Raw genomic sequence first — 20,578 nt, forward strand, 5'->3', positions numbered from 1 at the left:
ATAAAATTTCTGTAGATTTGAATAAAAAACATGTAGAATTAAATATTTTTTTCGTTAAGGGTTTACTAAAATTTTTCGTTAATATTACTTACGATATTTTTTCTGTGTTTCTTAAAGTTAGTAACTCCTGTGTGGCCGTAATTATGTTATCCGTCCATAAAATTAGCCAAATTAGAGGAACTCACATCTACTTCAAAGTTATTTATGTAGAATTTAACAATTTTATTAATGTTTATATGTGAATTTTGACTTTAAAGTCATTTTCTGAAGGGAGTTTGTATGGGGGATAGGGCCAAATTAGGCCCGATCATTACAAAAATCCGTTGTGTCATTAAAAGTTCTATAAAATTACGTTTTGCCAACTTTTGTTGGCATTATAGAACATTTAACCTAGTTATGGGGGGTAGGCGAAATAATAGACCGATTTTATCCAAATTTCATTAAATTATCTTGAAAATTGTGACCTGTAGCTTGCACAAACGGTTTTCATGGTGCAGAATATACAAATTACTTATACAAGCGTATTAAATACACACAGTACATATACGTGTGACAGAGTAATATATCTAATGCTCACTTTTGTTCGTCCAAAGATAAGCCTATACAAAGGGAGTCGGAAGGCTGAAATAGGAAAAATTTTAGACTTAAGACATAATATTTTGTTTGTATATAAAAAAACTATAATTGTTTAAACATCAAGTTGTCGGTTTATACATATATTGGACCATTTAGCAGAACGAAGGAAATCCTTTCAATTTAATTTACAGTTCCTAAGTAATATTTGCAAATCTATTACCTAAATATTTATGGCATTATGCAAAAACAATTATTAAATTTAACAATGGTTTACTACACATTTTTCCATATAACAACAGGTTTTAATAACCATTGTAAACTTAATAATCGTTTTTGCATAAGGCGGTTACAATAAGACTTTAATCAAAATACATATAATTACATAATATTAATTATGATTTGTAATTCAAATTTGTTTAATTTTTTAGCTCAAAAAATATTTTTTTGTATAAATTTATATGGCAATGCTGACTACAACATATAAAAGAGAACATAAATAAAAATATATGTGCTTTGCACTGAAAAAAATTATATGTACATATTTGTGTTATTCATATTATAGGTATTATAAATATATAACGGAAGGAATGTATGTATCTGTTGATGAAAGTATGTATTGATGCACATTTCGATGTAAAAATGTGTTGATGTGTGTATGTATGAATGTATGTATGTATATATATATACATTTGTTTGTGTATGTATTAAATGTGTGAACATGAACTTTTTTCTTCAATGAAAAACTCATTTTTGATTAAAAAGTAATAAATGTAAAACCAAAATATGAACATCCGGAAGATTTTTTGAAGAGGGTCTTTAATTAGCAATTATGTCAATTATCAACTAATTCCGAATTCCAGAGTGATAAATTTCTAATAACAAATCATTTTTGTGAAATTCATATATCTTAATACTTTTATTTTTGGTTTTTAATCCATTTATTGACAGTGATATAATTCTTTGTAAGAGCACGCAGAGAAAAAACATAGTTGTGGTTAAAATTATGATTGTAGTCTAAACATATTGTCGTTATTGTAACAATTTTAAAATATCATATTATGATAAATACTGTCAAAATATTTCATCATGATATTTTTGTATTTATCATAATATTGTTATTCATGATTATATTATGATCCAAGGTGATCATAATTTCGTTTTAAATATGTATTGAAATAAAAATGAATTTTATCAAATCAGTAAAGTTATAGTTTCCAAGAAAATAAAAAATATATATAATATGAAGATTACAAAACCTAAAATTCGGAAATTTTGGTTCATAAAAAATTTAAGTATAATTTCATATTAATAGTATTATGTATTATAGGCATGTTATGAACGTTAGTCATCTTCTAAAGCCATGTCCAAATGTAAACCGATTTAGTCCATTTTGAATACCAATCAAACTGCAACAATAGTTTAGGTCCTATCGTTCTTTCAAGAGACTGACATACATGATCTCATGTTACAAATGAGATCAAAGATTTACCGCCTTACGCAAAAACGATTATTAAGTTAACAATGGTTGTTAAAACCCGTTTTTATATGGAAAAAGCGTGTAGTAAATCATTGTTACCTTTAATAATAGTTTTTGCATAAGGCTTTTATAAACGAAACTAGATAATTCAAATTAAATGTTTCTCTTTTCTTAGCTTTTTAATATCTTTCTGGTTAACAGTTTTTCAAATCAGCCGAAAAAGCGAACAGTTAAAAAGGCGTACCGACAGTCTGCACAAGTTGCCGATTTCGTATCCGAATTCCGTCAGAATTCGTTACGAAAACATATGAAAACTATTTTCATATATAATTTATTATTAATTTTAATTATAATTTATAAGCTTCTATTTTAGATGACTTTTTAAGGGTGCATAAATAAATAACAGAAACTTATATATTATTTTAAAATTAATAAAATTAAACCATACTACATACATATTATATACAAAAGTAGAGTTCATTATACATATATGTACATTAGAGTGCTCCAAGCTTGTATGAAGGAAAAAAAATTTATCCTATAGGCCGTCCCCCCACTAGAATTGTTCTATGGGTTATAAAAATAAGTCGTGCAAAAAATTAGGTCAATAGGATTACGTTAACTGGTGCCGCAACGGCTCTGAAGTTTGAAGATGCATTTAGAAGGGGAAAATATGCAATTTTTTCAGTTTTCACAACAATTTGTTTTGCATTTTATTGTCAAAGAATCGTAATGTACACAGAATTAGCATTACAAAAAGATAAAAAACACAAAAATTGGTTGAAAAATGTAAAAGTTATTAAAAATTCCCCAATTCTCAGAGAACTTGAATTCGAAATGTGATAAAAAAATAAACATATTTTTGAAAATATACTAATAAAACAATTGTATTACTTAAAATACATCTGTAGTTACTTGAATATGAGTTTTTGTCCTTATAGAATAACGTAAACCTGTTCTCAGCTATGGTCGAAAAATTTTGATATTTTTAATGGTCGTTTCAAAATTCAAATTTTAGTTTTTTTGATACTTTGTTAAACAAATTTCAATATTTTTTGGAGAACTCATAGGGATTTATGGACAACAGATTAGGGAATAAAACAGTAAAAAAATAGGTCAATACCTCTTATAGTTTGCCTGTACCTGCAATTTGAATTCAGCGGATGTAGCAGTAAATTATCTCTTATAGTTTAGGAGATATTCGCAATTTGCATTTGAAAATTAAAATTTTAAAATGTTTACCGTCCTTACTTTAGATTTTTGATAATAGCGGGTCCAAATATTCCCGATTTTCGCCCTTTTTTCTTTTATTCGCTTAACATATTTATATATCAAGCAGTGAAAGAATAATGTAAAAATCTTGACTGAGTCTAAAGTTATAGGCATTTTAATTTAAAAAATTAAAAAAGGCGATTTTTTGCCATTTTTTTGGGAAAAAAGAATCTTTTTCTTTTTAAGTTATCTAAAAAGTTTCTAAGAAGATGTATATAGAATTTATACTTTTTGCAAAGCTGACTTTACATTAAATACGATAAATGAAACAAAACCTAAAAATTTTTTATACCGAGGGGACCAGGTCCATCCACAAAAAACCCTATTTTTTATGGATAATTCAATTTTGAGCAAAAATTCTCAAATCGCATAGTCGATATCAAATTATAGTGACCTGTTTTATATGACCCAATATGTTCTTAATCATTTTGTAACGGGTTTCGATAACCCCACCCCTGGTATGAATATAATAGGCAAAAAACCAAAAAATCTCATTTTTGGGATTTTTTAAAACTTTTTTGGGAATTCCGGGATTTCTAATAAGAAAATTCGAAATTTTATTTAATTTTGGATTTTGAGTAAAAAAATCTACCTAACTGTAAAATTTCATTAAAAAATATTCATAAATAAAATTTTTATTGCAATTTGAAAAATTTGTATCTTCGCAAAAACTGAATAACAAACATTTTTATCTTTTTTTTAAAAAAAAAGTATTTCATTAAAATCGGATTAAACCTTTAGAAGTTACCGAATTATTACCCTCTTTTTTTGTCCTATACCACTGTGCAACACTATAATGGGGAGGGTATTATACGTTTGTGCTGATGTTTGTAACATACAAAAATATTGGTCCAATACCCAACTTAAAGTATACCGATCGATTCAAAATCATTTTTTGAGTCAATTAAGACATGTCCCTCCGTCTGTCCGGCTAGCTGGCTGGCTAGCTGTCCATGTAAACCTTGTGCGCAAGGTACAGACCGCAATTTTCAAGATAATTTGATGAAATTTGGATCAAGCATGTTTTTTGGCATAGGGACGAAGCCTATCTCTATAAAAATTGGCACAAATAAGTTTTATATACGTATAAATGACACTGCAGATTTTCGTAAGGATCGGCCCTTATTTGACTCTAGCCCCTATACAAACCCCCACCTCAAAAAATGTCTTAAACGTCTTTAATTGACATGTAACCACTTGATACTCAGCAAAACTGACTGTTTAAAAAGTTTAAAAAACAAAACTTTTTTGTTTTATATCTGTTATTCCTCTAATTATATATTAAATAGATTGTGTTTTTTTCCTATTTTTAAACTTTGGTGTTAAATTATTCCCAAGTGCCTCAAAGAATAAATTTAGCTTTCTTTTACTCTATTTTTTTTGAAAAAGAAAACCAAATTGCTATTACTTATTTTTATGCTACTGACAAAAGATTGGAAGCTTTTGAACCTTTACAGAAAAGAAGACTCTTACTAAAAAAAAATATTAAAAAAAACTGTTTAAAAAGCATCGTTTTTTACTCTTATCTTCATTTTGATAATTTTGTATTTTTTTAATTTAACACTTTTTGATAAGAAAGATACAGTGAAAACTCAACACATGGGTTGAAGACCTGCTCAAATACAGGATATAGAATTCGAAAAATTCCAAAAAGGTACTCCTCTAGGATAGTTATTAAAAAAAGTTCGAAATAAGTACTCCTATTGTTAATCACATGGAAAATTGGACTGATCTTGGTTGTAGTCGACCTGAGGAAAAACCTCTTAGTTTTAAAAAGAATCGTTCTATTCGTCTACTCATTGCCAAAGATATCATAAACAGGTCGAAATAATATGAGAAAATATCCTTGGTCATAGCTCCCATACAAGGTTCCTTCCTGAAAATCACTTAAACGCATATAACTCATTACCAAATATTGATATCCATACATTTAGTAAAAATATTGCTCTTATATACAAAAATTACACTATAAATTGTTTTACGATCGGTCCATATTTGGTCATAGCTCTCATACTAGGTCCCCTCCAGAAAATTGCAGATTCACAATATTCATTAACAAATAATGATATAGATACAGAATTTTGAAATTGTGTCTTTATATAGATAATTGGACATAGCTTCCATACAGAGTCCTTTTACGAAAATCTTTTAAACGCACATTACTTACATATTTAAAAAACTTGGCACAAATATTAGTTATGTATTAGAGTATTCAAACGATTAATCGTCGTTCGATTAATCGATTAATTTTTGACGATTAATCGTTCGAATAAATGAAAATTGTAAGATTTCAAATAACGAATAAACCGAATAATTTCTATCAATTAACCGATTAAGAAAAACTCACTATTTAGCAGTAAAATTACTATGTATTTTCTACAAAATATAATATTTTAATAATGAATTTTCTTCATTTCTTAATCAATTTTCTATAATAAAGAAAATTTATTTCATGATTTTTAAAAAGAAATCATGGAAATAATTATATCGCTTTTATTTTTCAGTTTTTTTTTTGGAAACATTGTTTTGTTCTTGAGTATTTCAGCAACAGTTATAGTTGAGCTAGTGTTCAATGGAACTTATGAATTCCAGAACTCGTTGAAAATCTTAAAAACAGTAATGTCTTTATATAGAAAAGCATTTCACATAAACAGGAATAATTTCTAGTATTTGATAAAAAACTAAACAAAGAATAGAAGGGAAAGGAGTGAAAATAATATTTTTATTTATAAACCGTGCAAAAGTTATTTTCAAACATGAAAAAATCTGTGCGTACAGGAAACTGTGGACCATTAGTATTAACTTTGTGTTTTTCACAATCAGCTCTTATGCTCTTGTAAAATGACTTTAAAGTTAAAAAGACATACAGTTTCAAAAGATGGAATTCCAAATTTATATTAAAAAGTTGGTATTAATATTAATTTAAAATGAAGCTGAGTTCATCTGCTTCGAAATAATATAATTTATTTGAAATCATGAAGATAATCAAGAAAGAATTGGAAATCTTAAAGAAAATTTGTCACAAAAAAGTAGTTAAAAGTTTTTGAGTCGAAATTAAACATTTTTAAATTTTATTTGTTTTTCGTTTTTTCTCTAAATGAGAAAGATAAATAATATAGATAGAATGTACAGATTCCCAGCTTCCATTTGATACCAATATTAGCATTATAAAATACAGATAAATATTTTAAGTATTCGTTTGTAGTTCTTTAAACTTTGAAATCTTTTTATAAGGACATACAAATCGGAGTACGCAATTCTATAAGTGGAATCTATTTTCAAATACTTATTAACTTTTCCATGTGTTAATGCTTTATTTAAAATTGTTACAGGGTGTATATGAAGAAAATTATTGTTAAAAGCAATAATAACATCTAGATTCCTTTTATTCGAATAACCGAATAATTTTTAATTATCCGATTATTAACCGGCTAACGTAAAACCTCAAATAATTATTTGTCGAATAAACCGAATAAGACAAAAACCCGAATAATTGAATACTCTATTATGTATACAAAAATTCTATTTCAAGAATTTTTTACAATCGGTCTATAATTGGCCATATCTCCCATACTGGGTCCAACCCCTAAAAACACTTTAATCGTATTTAACTAGTTGCATTATACACAGAAAAAAATAATTTTAACATTCAATAACAAAAATCCCGGTATCCAATAATTTTTTTTTCAAATTTCCTGTGATCAACATTTTCGCAAAACCAATGACCTAAATTGTAATTATTATATTCGTAATTTTTTCACTTAATAAAAAAAGTTATTGAATTAATGAAACATTTTATTGATATGCATCATATATTCACCAAGGTATGTTTCTAGATTGAAGAAATATTTTATTGAAATTTTAAGCAATAACTAAAAAAAAAGTATTTAAACCAATAATTATGATTTAAAAAAAAACAATATTTTTTAATAAAAATTTACTTAAAACAATAAATTTGTTTGTTGCAAATCTAAAATTTTTTAATAAAAATATTAGTTGAATCAATAAAGTTTGTCGTTGAAATTATAAAAAAAATCAATAAAATAATATTTGAACTAACAAATGTTGTTCTTGTATTAAAAAAGAAAAGCAATCAAAATTTTATTGAATTTTATCCCAAATTCAACAAAAATGTTGTTGAATTTATTCCAAATTTCAAATATTTCTTCTTTAAATGAAATGCTTTTAAATTTGTATGGTTTTTTATTTTAAATTAAATCAAAATATTGCTGTTTATTCAATATAAATATATTAAAAGATATTTGTACATAAAATTGAGTTTATATAATTAAAAAAAAATCAATTTTATTCTTTAGTTCAAAAATGTATACGAAACATAAAATAGAATTTTGTACTATAGATAAGTTTATCTTAACCAAATTACATTACAAATCACTTAGATTTAAAATCTCATTTTTAATAGTAAAAATTTTTGTAAATTTTTTATCTGTTTTTATTTCATAAAAAATACTTGTAAGAAATTGAAAAATAATTCTGATTCTTTGGGAAATTCCAAATTGAAAACAAAAAATATTTTGAATAATATGTCAACAGCTGTTAAAACTCTACACATAGGATATTTTATGTCATCGAAGTACACAAAAATTTCTTTTACATCTAAAACACTGCCAATAATTAAAAGTTTTGGCTGTATATTTAATTTTTGAATCTTTAACAAATTTAGCTTAACGTTAAGTTCTTGTTGTGTATTTGCAATTATAGCGAATGCCTCTTGAGAATCGGACACTAAAAATTTTTCCTTAATTTGGCCCCTTTTTCATCCGTTATAACTTTTTGTTGTGGGGGAAACAAGTAGTGAAGATTCCAAATTATTCCAAACGTTTTTGATTCTGAAAATAATAAGTCTTTAAATAGAAATAATGGCACAAATAAAAAACTTTTTGATACCTTGATTGCATGAAGTAAACGTTTTTAGTTGTTGTGATACAAAAGAACTGGTAATTTTTGCTGTCAGCAAATATAACAATTTGTTCTCGTATGTATTCCATCTTGATGTCAAATCCATAGCATCCTTATATTTTAAATGGAAGTCAATATCAATCTGAAAGTTATCAATACTATATATAATACATAATCACATTTTAAATTCATCAAAGTTTAATATATACTTTGTTTTTTCTGTCATTGATAAATTTAAAATTTGATAATTTACATATTTATTAAATTTAGATTTCTTACCAGCTGGAATCCAGAAGGTCTTGTGTACTCCGGTCATTCATGTAAGATATCTGCGGTGGACTTAGATTCTATCATTTGTTTAAATCTATATTGCGAGCACTTTCTCCAAAAGATATCGAAATCGTCAGCTGATATACCTTTACTACGGAGATTTTCAACAGCATATTTGGTATCTGATTCTGAAACTAAAAAAATAATTATTATTATAAGTATTTCTACATCAATATATGCATTTATACCGTATTCTTGATGACATTCCTCCTGAGCAGGCTCTTTAGGTTGAAGAACTTGTTTTGAAAGCCTTTTTAAATTATAAATTTTGGAATATAACTTTCCTCTTTTCCCATTGTTGTAATATTCCTGAAATAAAATAAAATCATAAATAAATTGTGAAAATTCTAAAGAAATAAAGCTTACCAATTGTTCGGTGGGAAAAATGGAGCATATTTCTTTTTCCATTTCCTTACAATCGGTCATCGAGTAAGTCATATCCTTGGATTCAATATAAGCTGCAATAGTTTTAATAAGCAACTGCCTCTGCTCTTCATGGAGGATTTTGTTTTCCTCATAATACTGTAAAATTGATCTTCCATTTTTTGTATTTTGAAGCATGGTCAATACAGAACAAATTGCTTGTTTTGCGATTACGTTTTGTGGGGAAGTTTTTTATGTACCACAGGCATCTTTTCTCCAGCTTTCTAAGTTTGATTCAAATAAAGCTTGGTCCCCGACTGCAAGGCCTTGAAAAAGTGTTCTTATGTGGTCAGGTTTTAAAATTTTTAAAACTTTAGTTGTTATTCGATGTTACTGAAAAGGCGAAAAAATGAAAGAAAAAACGTAAAATAACCGTCAAAATTCAAAAAATTAGACAAATTATTTAATTTTGCAACACTGTTTATTGAATATATGAGAAAATTCGATAATTTCTTTATCAACTACTTTTTATTGAGTGATATTTTTAATTTTGCCGTATTGATAAAAAATTTATTAAATTAATGAGCTTTGTTATTGAATTTTGTAATATTTATTAATAACATGTGTTTATTGAAAAAAAGTTTGTCTATTTTTTTCTGTGTATGTACTTTGAAAATCCTTAAAACATTCACACATAAGCATATATGCAAATTCCTAAATATCGCTAAGCGCTAAAGAAAAGGGCGTATCTAATGTTCAATAAATCTTGGAATTGTAATAGATTTAGGTAGGTTAGGTTGAAAGGAGGATGTATACTACATCAAATCCGAAAAAAATACACCTAGGACATCGGGCCTGTTGTGCGCTCCAATTAAAAAAAATTGTTCACTGATTGTATTATTTTTCCATGTTTAGAAACTCAGTTTCCTGGACGTAATTCCTAAGAATCTTCCAATCAGTGTTGGTTATGAATATTATTTCCGGAATAACATCACTTCCAAGGTACTTGGATATAACTTCGACGAATGCCTGACAGTGGCAAAGAAAGTGCTCCAGAGTTTCACTGTCCTCTCCAAATGCTCTACATTAGTCTGAACCCACATGTCCAATTTTATATAGATGTGCACGTAATCCTGTGTGTCCACTCAGAATACGTACCATCATTCTAACCTCAGACTTGCTCATTTTGAGGAGATTTCTCGTCTTGCTCTCATCAGGGTCTCCCCATAGAATCTTTGTGGGTTATTATTCCAAGAGGCCTTATGGGATTCTCTCATTCATATTTTTAATTCAGCTTTTGTTGCGTCAAATGGTTTTTCGTTTGCAGGTTAACTACATCGAGCTCCCTTCCCTTTAATGCAATTACATTTGCCCTACCGAGTGGCCTGGTACCCATATGTTGTAAACCTTACCTCTGGGAGAGTATTCAGTTAAAGCTTTCTTACAATCCAATACGGTCTTAGATTTAATTCTATCACCTGGTATCGCCCTAATTGCCTTCTGGCTGTCGGTAAATATATTAAGCCCTGTGGGCGCCATATTTATACTAACCCAATTTACACATGCCGTTATTGCTCGTACTTCTGCCTGGAAGCTTGTGTTATGATTAGGTAAACAGTGGTATATTTCTGTTTCTAGGTCTTCAATATAGAACCCCAGGCCCACTTTGTCCCCTAATTTAGAGTCATCCGTGTAGCAACATGTTCCTACTGGTATTCGCTCCAATGTTCAGCTTGACAAAGACATTCTATCTGGGATTAGCGTTTCAAAGTTTCCAACATATTCTGTGTCTGGTATGCGATCAGGCACGTGGTATAACCTTCCAATGTGTCCAGTATACATTGATGACGTGTCCTGAAAAACCTTAATAATTTTTAAGGTTTTTAATAAAAAATTAAAATAAATTATGAATTAAAAAAATGGCTAATTAAAAAATGTTTATGCGGAAAAACTTTGTAAGTAAAACGACTGTTTTGTTTGATATATAAATGCAAACTGTAATTATTTATTAGTTATTTTCATTTAATTCTCAATTCTTTTTGTTTTCAGCAAGAACAGTTACTTTTAACATTTTTAGATTTAGAGTTCAGGGTTGCCATTAAATTAAATTTTTACTTTTTAGATTTATGTTTTAGTTTTAATAATAATAACAGTTTCCAATAAAATTCATAAAAAGCAATTAATAACTGGGTTATTATTAAAAAACTGAATTTAATAATAAAAAAGTATTTAATAAAAAGGGCAAAAAAAGAATTCAAATATTAAAAAAACAATTTGGAGAAAACCATCTTGGGCCAAAAAACTCCAAATGCTCCAACATTCCGGCCCCATTCCGGACCGTAGGTCCTCAAGAAATTGGTAGTGGTGCCAGTTTAGTAATTGGGCGTTTATATACGCCTGCTTTAGTTTTTACCTCCGCCACTCTGACCTTGCCGTCTTGCCCTTCGATTACGCGAACGACTATCCCGGTCAGCCACTCCTGAGGCGAGAGATTGTCCACGTGGACCACCACTAACTGTCCCGTTTGTAGATTGGGTTATTCTTGACACCACTTGGCTTAGTCCTGCAACCCCAGGACGTAGTCTCTTGACCAAGCTCGCCAGAACCTCTGCTTGAGAGCGCATAGCATCTGCCATCGCTTCAAACACCTCAGCTTGCTGTCGTTGACGTCTCCGACGGATCCTGGCGGCAGCGAACGCAGACCCTCTCCTATTAGAAGACGGCATTGTTTCCATCTCTTCCTGAGCATTGTTTCCATCTCTTCCTGAGTCAGCAGTGCATTGCCAACAGCTCGTAGAAGTAGGTGCTTTGCCTGCTTCACAGCTGCTTCCCACAGTCCTCGGAAGTGTGGTGCCCTGTGTGGTATGAAGGTGAAGTCGACCTTGTACTACGCTGCGAATGCTTCTACCAGATCTTTGAGGATTCGGCTGACTCATACGAAGTTGGTGGCGTTGTCGCAATACACCTTGCTGGGAAGACCTCTCCTGGCCGCAAACCTTTTAAAAGATAAAATAAATGCGTCAGAGGATAAATCAGATACTAATTCTAAGTGAACAGCCTTTGATGTGAAACAAACATAAACCGCTATATACATTTTTATTGGTGGTCGACCGCGAATACGCAACGAAATATTCACGGGTCCACAAAAATCTACGCCGACTATTAAAAAGGACGCAGAGCTCTCACCCTATCGGTGGGTAAATTTCCCATTATCTGAGTCATAAGCTTTGGTTTATAGCGGTAACAATGAACGCATTTGCGAACTATTCACTTACACTTTTCTTTGGCATTTATTAGCCAGATATTTTCCCTGGAAAGCGCTATTAAGGCTTTTGTGCCAGCATGGCATTTCTCGAGGTGCAGATTGTTCAAATATCGAGTAACAAAAGTTGTTCTCTTTCTCAATAATAGTGGGAATTTAGTATTATAAGGCAACGGTGCGTTTAGCAACCTCCCACCTAACCTTATTAGTGAAAATGTTCTCTTTTTCTCAGTAAAATTGTGAATGAATGTTGTAAGCCTTTGAATATTTGATGGCAACACCAGAGATTTCTGTAATTTATGAATCTCCTCAGAAAAACTTTCCCTCTGGATAATTTCTACTAATCTATAAAAGGCCCAATTCATTTCTTTAGCAGTAGAGTGTTTTGATTTGGAAATTTCAAATTTCCTGCAACAATTAATGAATATTAGCACATAGCATGTGATTCTTAAAATTTGTTTTATATAATGAATGATCTTCGATCAACTTCAAGAAAACATTCTCCAAATTCATAGATTTCTCTACTGCTGCAAGAACATTAGTCTTTCTCTTTTCTAAAGACACTTGATCCTCTGTTAATTCAAAGCGATTATTAACAGACCACATTGAGTTATCATTTAAAAGGAATGAAGGACCATCAAACCAAATCGATTGTTTCAAATCGTCTACATCACATCCTCTTGATACAAGGTCAGCTGGATTGTGCCGTGTAGGCACATGGCGCCATGAAACATTTTCTGCCCATTCATGTATCTCGGCAACTCTATTCGAAACAAATGTTGCGAAAGTAGATGGATAAGTTTTTATCCAATGTAAAGTGATTTCTGAATCTGTTCAGAAATATACACTCTCGATTTCAAAGCTGATCATTCTTTTAACTCGAATCCACAATTTTGCTAATAAGTGTGCTGCACACAACTCAAATCTCGGAAGAGATTTTGTCTTGAGTGGTGCGATTTTCGATTTTGCTGTTAGTAATCGACATGAAACATTATCTGAAATAGAACTTCTTATGTAAATACAGCATAAGCTCGAATTGAAGCATCTGAAAAGCCATGAATTTAAACTGATGCTGAAGAAGTGGTGTGGCCGAATCTTGGGATTTCGATTGAATCAATTTTCAACAAATTTTCCTTGAAATTGTCCCGCGTAGTATTGAGACGGGTATTGATTCATCCCAGTCTAATTTTTGAATCCAAAGTTCCTGAAGTAACATTTTGGATTTAGTTATTAAGGGGCATATAAGTCCGAGAGGATCAAACAATCTTGAAGAAACCGGTAAAATGTTTCTTTTTGTCGCCTTAAGATTCTTAAAATCATTCTCCAAATGAAACTTAAATGTATCATTCTTCGGAACCCAATGTATGCCTAAAGCTTTAGCTGAATCGGAATCATTTTGTAACAATTTTTCTGTTCTATCAGAAATATTAAAATCGGGGTGATTAGAAAACCATTTTGTTAAATTAAATCCAGCTGAACTCAATATTTGAGTCACTTGATCTCGAATAGTTATAAGTTTATCAAAACTATCGGCACCGGTTAGCAAGTCATCACATAAAAATCACTGCGAATAACATTTGCCCCGATAGGAAAAGTCTCTTTGTAAAGATCGCTTAGATAAATGAGACATCTGATCGCTAAAAATGGAGCGCTATACGTTCCATATGTTATGGTGTTCAACCGAAAGGCTTGTAGTGGATCAGAAGCACTTTGTCTCCAAAGGATCATTTGAAAATTTCTGTCATTTTCGTCAACCAAAACTTGACGATACATTTTCTCTATATCTGCAGTGATTACAAATTTATGAAATCGAAAACGAATTAGAATCGCATATAATTCTTCTTGCACAGTTGGCCCAACCATCAACAAATCATTGAGCGAAGTTCGTGAAGAAGTACGACTCGAAGCATCGAAAACTACTCTAAGTTTAGTAGATGTACTTTGAGGTTTTAAAACACATTGGTGCGGTATAAAATAATGAGGGAAAATTGGTATTTGATTGCTTGCAATAGACATATGTCCTAAATCAACATACTCTTTCATAAAATCGTGATACATTTCTCTCATGTTTTGATCATTTGATAGTCTGCGCTCTAGCGCTAAAATTCGACGTTTAGCCGTATCATAAGAAGAACCTAAGAGATTTGTATCCGATTTGAAAGGAAGTGAGACTTGAAATCGCCCTGACGGTAAACGTCGAACTGAATTCTTAAAATTTTCCTTACATTTCTGTTGTTCCTCATTGTACACTAGTTGTTTTTCGTGGGAAACTTCTTCAAGTTCCCAAAACTTTTTAACAATTAAATCAATAGCTTCCTCATTTTCTATTATGTTGCTAATATTACATACCTTTGAACATGAGCCCTTTGGCTGATTATATCTTCCAGCCACAATCCAGCCAAGAGATGTTTTCTGTAGTACTGGAAGACTCGGATTAGACTTAATTTGTCCAACACATAAAAGTTCAAAGAACATTTCACCACCGATTAACAAATCAACTTTTTGTGGTTTATAAAATTCAGGATCTTCTAAGGAAATATTTTTTGGAATATTCCAGTTTGTTGTGCAAATCCTGCGATCAGGTTGGATGTTCGTAATTGAACTTAGTACCCAAAACTTTGAAATGAATTGGGTAGAATTAACCCTCGACATAACGGAGATCTCTACATTCGATTTAGCTATAGAATTTATTTCACCTATGCCTGTTAAATTCAATCTGCCTATTTTTCGTTTTATCCTTAGCTTTTGAGCAAGTTCCTCGGTAATCAGATTTGTTTGAGAACCGGAATCTAATAGTGCTCTTGCCAGTACATAAACGCCAGAACTGCACTTCACCTTTACCACTGCTGTGGCAAGAATTACATTATCATCGGATGATGAGTGGTTAACTGCATTGTTTGAAGTAGTTGGCGCATTTGGCACAGAATCTACACGAGAAACGGTATTAGCACTTTGCGATGCAGAACTATAACGATGTAATAGTTTCTTATGTGCTCCACCACAAACTCTGCATTTATGAGCATTACACCTTGCTACTGTATGACCTTTTTTAAGGCAATTTATGCAGGCAGATATAGCTTTTACAAAGTCAAATCTTTGAACAACTGGAATCGTTACGAAATAGGAGCAATTGTATATATTGTGGTCAGCAGATTTGCAAAATAGGCATTTTTCTACAGATTGCTTAGGTTTTGTAACATCTAATGATGTATTTAAAGTTTTCTTAGGCAGAAATTCATTTTTATTTTTGTATATTTTGGGCTTTGCACCTGAAGATTCATCAGCAGAAATATGCTGGTACCTTTTTTTTATTTTTTATTTAGCATAGCCTCTCAGTTAGACCACAATGGATTTAGTGACTGGATCAACTTTCGACATCACTAAATGAATCAATATTGCATTAGATATCTTTTTATCATCACCAATTGACAACAATGAATCATAAATAGCGGAAACTGTGTCTACCATGCTTCTCAAAGCTGGAGCTGAAGGTTTACTAATCTCAGGAAGATCAAATAATTTTGAAATATTTTTCAGAAAGATTAGACAGTCATTGTCGTAAACTTTCTTCAAACTCGCTAATGCCTTGGGGTAATTATCTTCAGTTACTTGAAAAGCCTTAACTGTCCCTTAAGCTTCATCAGTCAAACATGATATCAGGTGATTGAATTTCTCTATATCTGTTAAGGTTGGGTCATTATGTACCAAATTCTCAAATAAGCTCATGAAATTCTTATAGTTGGAATATTTTCCGCTGAATTTAGGAAGTCTCATATTTGGAAGCCTAGAATGATGCGGTTGCATAAACAAAGTTTCCTGAAAACTTGGTCTTCTATTCTTGGCCTGAAGACTCAATAATAAAGACTTCGTGGTTACACATAAATTTTCAAGCTCGGATCTGTCGTCATTTGTTGGATCTAAAATATCCAGTTGAGACTGAAATTCCATAGCTTGATCGATATGATCTTTTAAAATTTCCAATCGACATTCAATCTCAAAGGGATTGAAAGAAATAGTTTTTTTCCAAAATTGATTTCTTTATTCTTTCAATATTTTCAACTACTATGGCTTTTCGCTGCATCAGTTTATCTAAATCATCTGATACAGGATCTTCTTGATGTTTCTTTTTTGGTGCCATATCGAAAAACTTAAATTGTCCCAACAAAATTAAAAAAAAAAATAAAAATTTTTCTCAAACAATTTCTCTTTAATAAGGATAAAACTTAGAAAATTCTCAACGTGATTAAATAAATTATAATACGCTCAAATGATTTCCTCGAAATACTCTTTTATATAATTTTAAAAACTAAATGTCTAAAATGCTACAATATGAAAATCGTTTGGACTAAAATTGAAATATAAAATTGTTCGGATTATAAAAATTCTTAAGCACCGTTAAATTTAATTATTAATACGACTCAAATATTCACAATAAAATTATTATCTCGCCAGTAAAATTGACATAAATTTAAATTGATTGCGCACTAAATTCGCGGATTCTTTTGTTAATTTATTTTAGCAGAATAAAATTACTTAAAGGTTGTCACTTTGTTTCAATTGATATTATTACAGAAAACCTCGTTCATAAATGTCTATCCATTTGTAGCAACCAGACTTTGGTAATAAATAGAATTTTTTTACCTTTTTCTTTATATTTGCTTTACTATAATTTATTACCAAGACTTTATAAAAATCTGTTCTAATAGAATTAAGAAATTTGATTTTTTATTTTAACTCACAAAAAAAAATGATTGTTCACAAATATGTATGGAAATAATTTCTCTATGTGTATTGCGAACAATCTATGTGTGGTTGATCTGGTAGCTCTAATTGAATTATATTAGTGGCCACTCTAAATTATTAGTTCGTAGTGGCAACACGGAACGAACGGAATGAAACAACAAGATGTGGCAACAATAAGAATTTTTTAGTGAAAGAAGAAGAAAATAAATAACAAAAGAAAACAATAAATTGTTAATTAATATCATTTTTAAAAATTATTAAAATTATCACTCGCGAAAAGTGCAATAAATAAAATTAAACAAGTTAGAGTGCTATATTCGGCTGTGCCGAATCTTAGATACCTTCCACCAGCTACTTTTATATTATTACTTTTCTAATTGATCAAATATTTGTAGAAATAAGTTTTCTCATGTCTTTAATGGAAAATATCCCAAAAGTTAAATTTATTAAAATTCCAAGATTTATTGAACATTATAAATTTAGTAATTTACATGTATGTATGTATGTATGTATGTATGTATGTATGTATGTATGTATGTATGTATGTATGTATGTATGTATATGTGTGAAAGATTTAAAGATTTTCAAAATACAAATACATATATAATTATGTTCTACACAAAATTTTGTTCAACACAAATTGATAATGCTCTTTAAATACGGTTAAAGCGCTTTTAGGGGCAGGACCTAATATATGAGAAATAGAAGTATACTAAACTAATATTTTTGCCAAATTATGTATCAATAGCTTAATTTGGTAATAGGTAATATGCGTTTGAGATTTTCGTAAAAGGACTTTGTATGGGAGCTATGTACAATTATGTATATAAAGACAAAATTTCAGAATTTTGTATCTATATCGTTACTTGGTAATAAATATTGTGAATCTAAGTGATTTTCTGGACCTAGTATGAGAGCTTTGACCAAATATGGACCGATCGTAAAACAATTTTATAATGAATTTATGTATACAAGAGCAATATTTTTGATAAATGTATGAATATCAATATTTGGTTATGAGTTATGTGCGTTTTTTTCTGATTTTCGGATGGGAATTTTGTATGTGTGTTTTTCTAAGAGGGACCTTGTGTGGGAGCTATGATCAATTATGGACCGATCAGAAAAACATTTCATAATATTATTTCTCTGTATATGAGCAACACTTGTGCCAAACTTTATATGAATATTTTAATTTAGTAATGAGTTATGTGCGTTTTAGTTATTTTCGGGAGAAGACCTTGTATGGGAGCTATGACCAGTTATAGACCGATGGAAAAAAATTTCTTAGTAATATTTTTTGTATATGATCAATACTTGTACCAAATTTTATATGAATATCTTAATTAATTAATGAGTTGTACGTGTTTAAGTGTTTTTCGGAAGGGGAACTAATATGGGAGCTATGACGAATTATGGACCGATCAGAAAAAGATTTCGTGGTAGTATTCCTTTATGTGAGAACAATGCTTGCAACAAATTTTATATGGATATCTTAATTTACTAATGAATTATGTGCGTTTAGGTGATTTTCGGGAGGGGACCTTATATGGGAGCTATGACCAAATATGGACCGATCCAAAAAATCTTTCATTGTAATATTTCTGTATATAAAAGCAATACTAATACCAAATTTTATATGGATACCTTAATTAAGTAATGAGTTATGTGCGTTTTAGTTATTTTCGGGAGGGGACCTTGTATGGGAGCTATGACCAATTATGGACCGATCCAAAAAAAGCTTTCATTGTAATATTTCTGTATATAAGGTAAATATTTGTACCAAACTCTATATCGATATCTTAATTTAGTAATGAGTTATGCGGGTTTAACTGATTTTCGGGAGGGGACCTTGTATGGGAGCTATGACCAATTATGGACCGATCCAAAAAAGCTTTCATTGTAATATTTCTGTATATAAGAGCAATACTTGTACCAAATTTTATATCGATATCTTAATTTAGTAATGAGTTATACGTGTTTAAGTGATTTTCGGGAGGGGACCTTGTATGGGAGCTATGACCAAATATGAACCGATCCAAAAAATCTTTCATTGTAATATTTTTATGTATAAGAGCAATACTTGTACCAAATATTGTAACGATATCTTAATTTAGTAATGAGTTATGCGGGTTTAACTGATTTTCGGGAGGGGACCTTGTATGGGAGCTATGACCAATTATGGACCGATCCAAAAAAGCTTTCATTGTAATATTTCTGTATATAAGAGCAATACTTGTACCAAATTTTATATCGATATCTTAATTTGGCAATGAGTTATGCGCGATTGATTTTCGGGAGGGGACCTTGTATGGGAGCTATGACCAAATATGGACCGATCCAAGAAATCTTTCATTGTAATATTTTTATGTATAAGAGCAATACTTGTACCAAATTTTGTAACGATATCTTAATTTAGTAATGAGTTATGCGGGTTTAACTGATTTTCAAGAGGGGACCTTGTATGGGAGCTATGACCAATTATGGACCGATCCAAAAAAACTTTCATTGTAATATTTCTGTATATAAGAGCAATACTTGTACCAAATTTTATATCGATATATTGATTAACTAATGAGTTATGCGGGTTTAACTGATTTTCGGGAGGGGACCTTGTATGGGAGCTATGACCAATTATGGACCGATCCAAAAAAGCTTTCATTGTAATATTTCTGTATATAAGAGCAATACTTGTACCAAATTTTATATCGATATCTTAATTTGGTAATGAGTTATGCGCGATTAAGTGATTTTCGGGAGGGGACCTTGTATGGGAGCTATGACCAAATATGGACCGATCCAAGAAATCTTTCATTGTAATATTTCTGTATATAAAAGCAATACTAGTACCAAATTTTATATCGATATCTTGATTTACTAATGAGTTATGCGTGTTTAACTGATTTTCGGGAGGGGACCTTGTATGGGAGCTATGACCAATTATGGACCGAATCAAAAAAGTTGTGCTTTAAGCGGAAAAATTTCTAAATAAATTATAGAATAATCCTGAATAAATTACAGGTTTTAATTAAACACAATATTATTTACGCTTTTTACCTCAGTTTCGGACAATCCAGAATCGCTACTTCCCTGTCTGTGTGATGGACGGCAATTTCGGCAACGAAAACGACGAGGCATTTAGCAGCAGATATTGAAGTTGTTGTTATTTTTTAGTTTTGAAATAAATTATCAAAATTTTATTTTAATTTTTATAATTTAAAATAATTTAAATAAATAATCAAAAAAATTAAAAAAAAGTTTTTCTTATTTTTGAAGTAAATTATCAAAACTTTTGTAAAAATTTTTTAATTAGTCCCTGCTCGGGCGCCAAAGTGAATAACCTTAATAATTTTTAAGGTTTATAATAAAAAATTCAAATAAATTTAGAATTAAAAAATGGCTAATTAAAAAAATTTTATGCGGAAAAACTTTGTAAGTAAAAACGACTGTTTTATTTGATATATAAATGCAAACTGTAATTATTTATTAGTTATTTTCATTTAATTCTCATTTCTTTTGTTTTCAGCAAGAACAGTTATTTTTAACATTTTTAGATTTAGAGTTCAGGGTTGCCATTAAATTAAATTTTTGCTTTTTAGATTTATATTTAAGGATTAAGTTTTAGTTTTAATAATAAT

The 20,578-nt window shown here is 30.1% G+C and overlaps 2 protein-coding genes across 4 annotated transcripts in view; one reads left to right on the top strand and one right to left on the bottom strand.

Annotated features, from left to right (window-relative positions):
- The window catches only part of LOC111683110, a 238,572-nt gene that overhangs the window by 167,779 nt on the left and 50,215 nt on the right, over window positions 1-20,578 (top strand). The window lies entirely within an intron of this gene.
- LOC124419346 lies at window positions 11,184-20,102 on the bottom strand. Its single transcript, XM_046948343.1, has 2 exons — window positions 19,998-20,102; window positions 11,184-11,934 (listed from the first exon to the last, which is right to left on the bottom strand). Exons 1-2 carry the CDS (start codon window positions 20,076-20,078, stop codon window positions 11,341-11,343), a joined length of 675 nt encoding a protein of 224 aa, XP_046804299.1. The 5' UTR covers window positions 20,079-20,102; the 3' UTR covers window positions 11,184-11,340.

Source organism: Lucilia cuprina, chromosome 4, assembly GCF_022045245.1.
Source record: "Lucilia cuprina isolate Lc7/37 chromosome 4, ASM2204524v1, whole genome shotgun sequence".
NCBI classification, from domain to species: domain Eukaryota; kingdom Metazoa; phylum Arthropoda; class Insecta; order Diptera; family Calliphoridae; genus Lucilia; species Lucilia cuprina.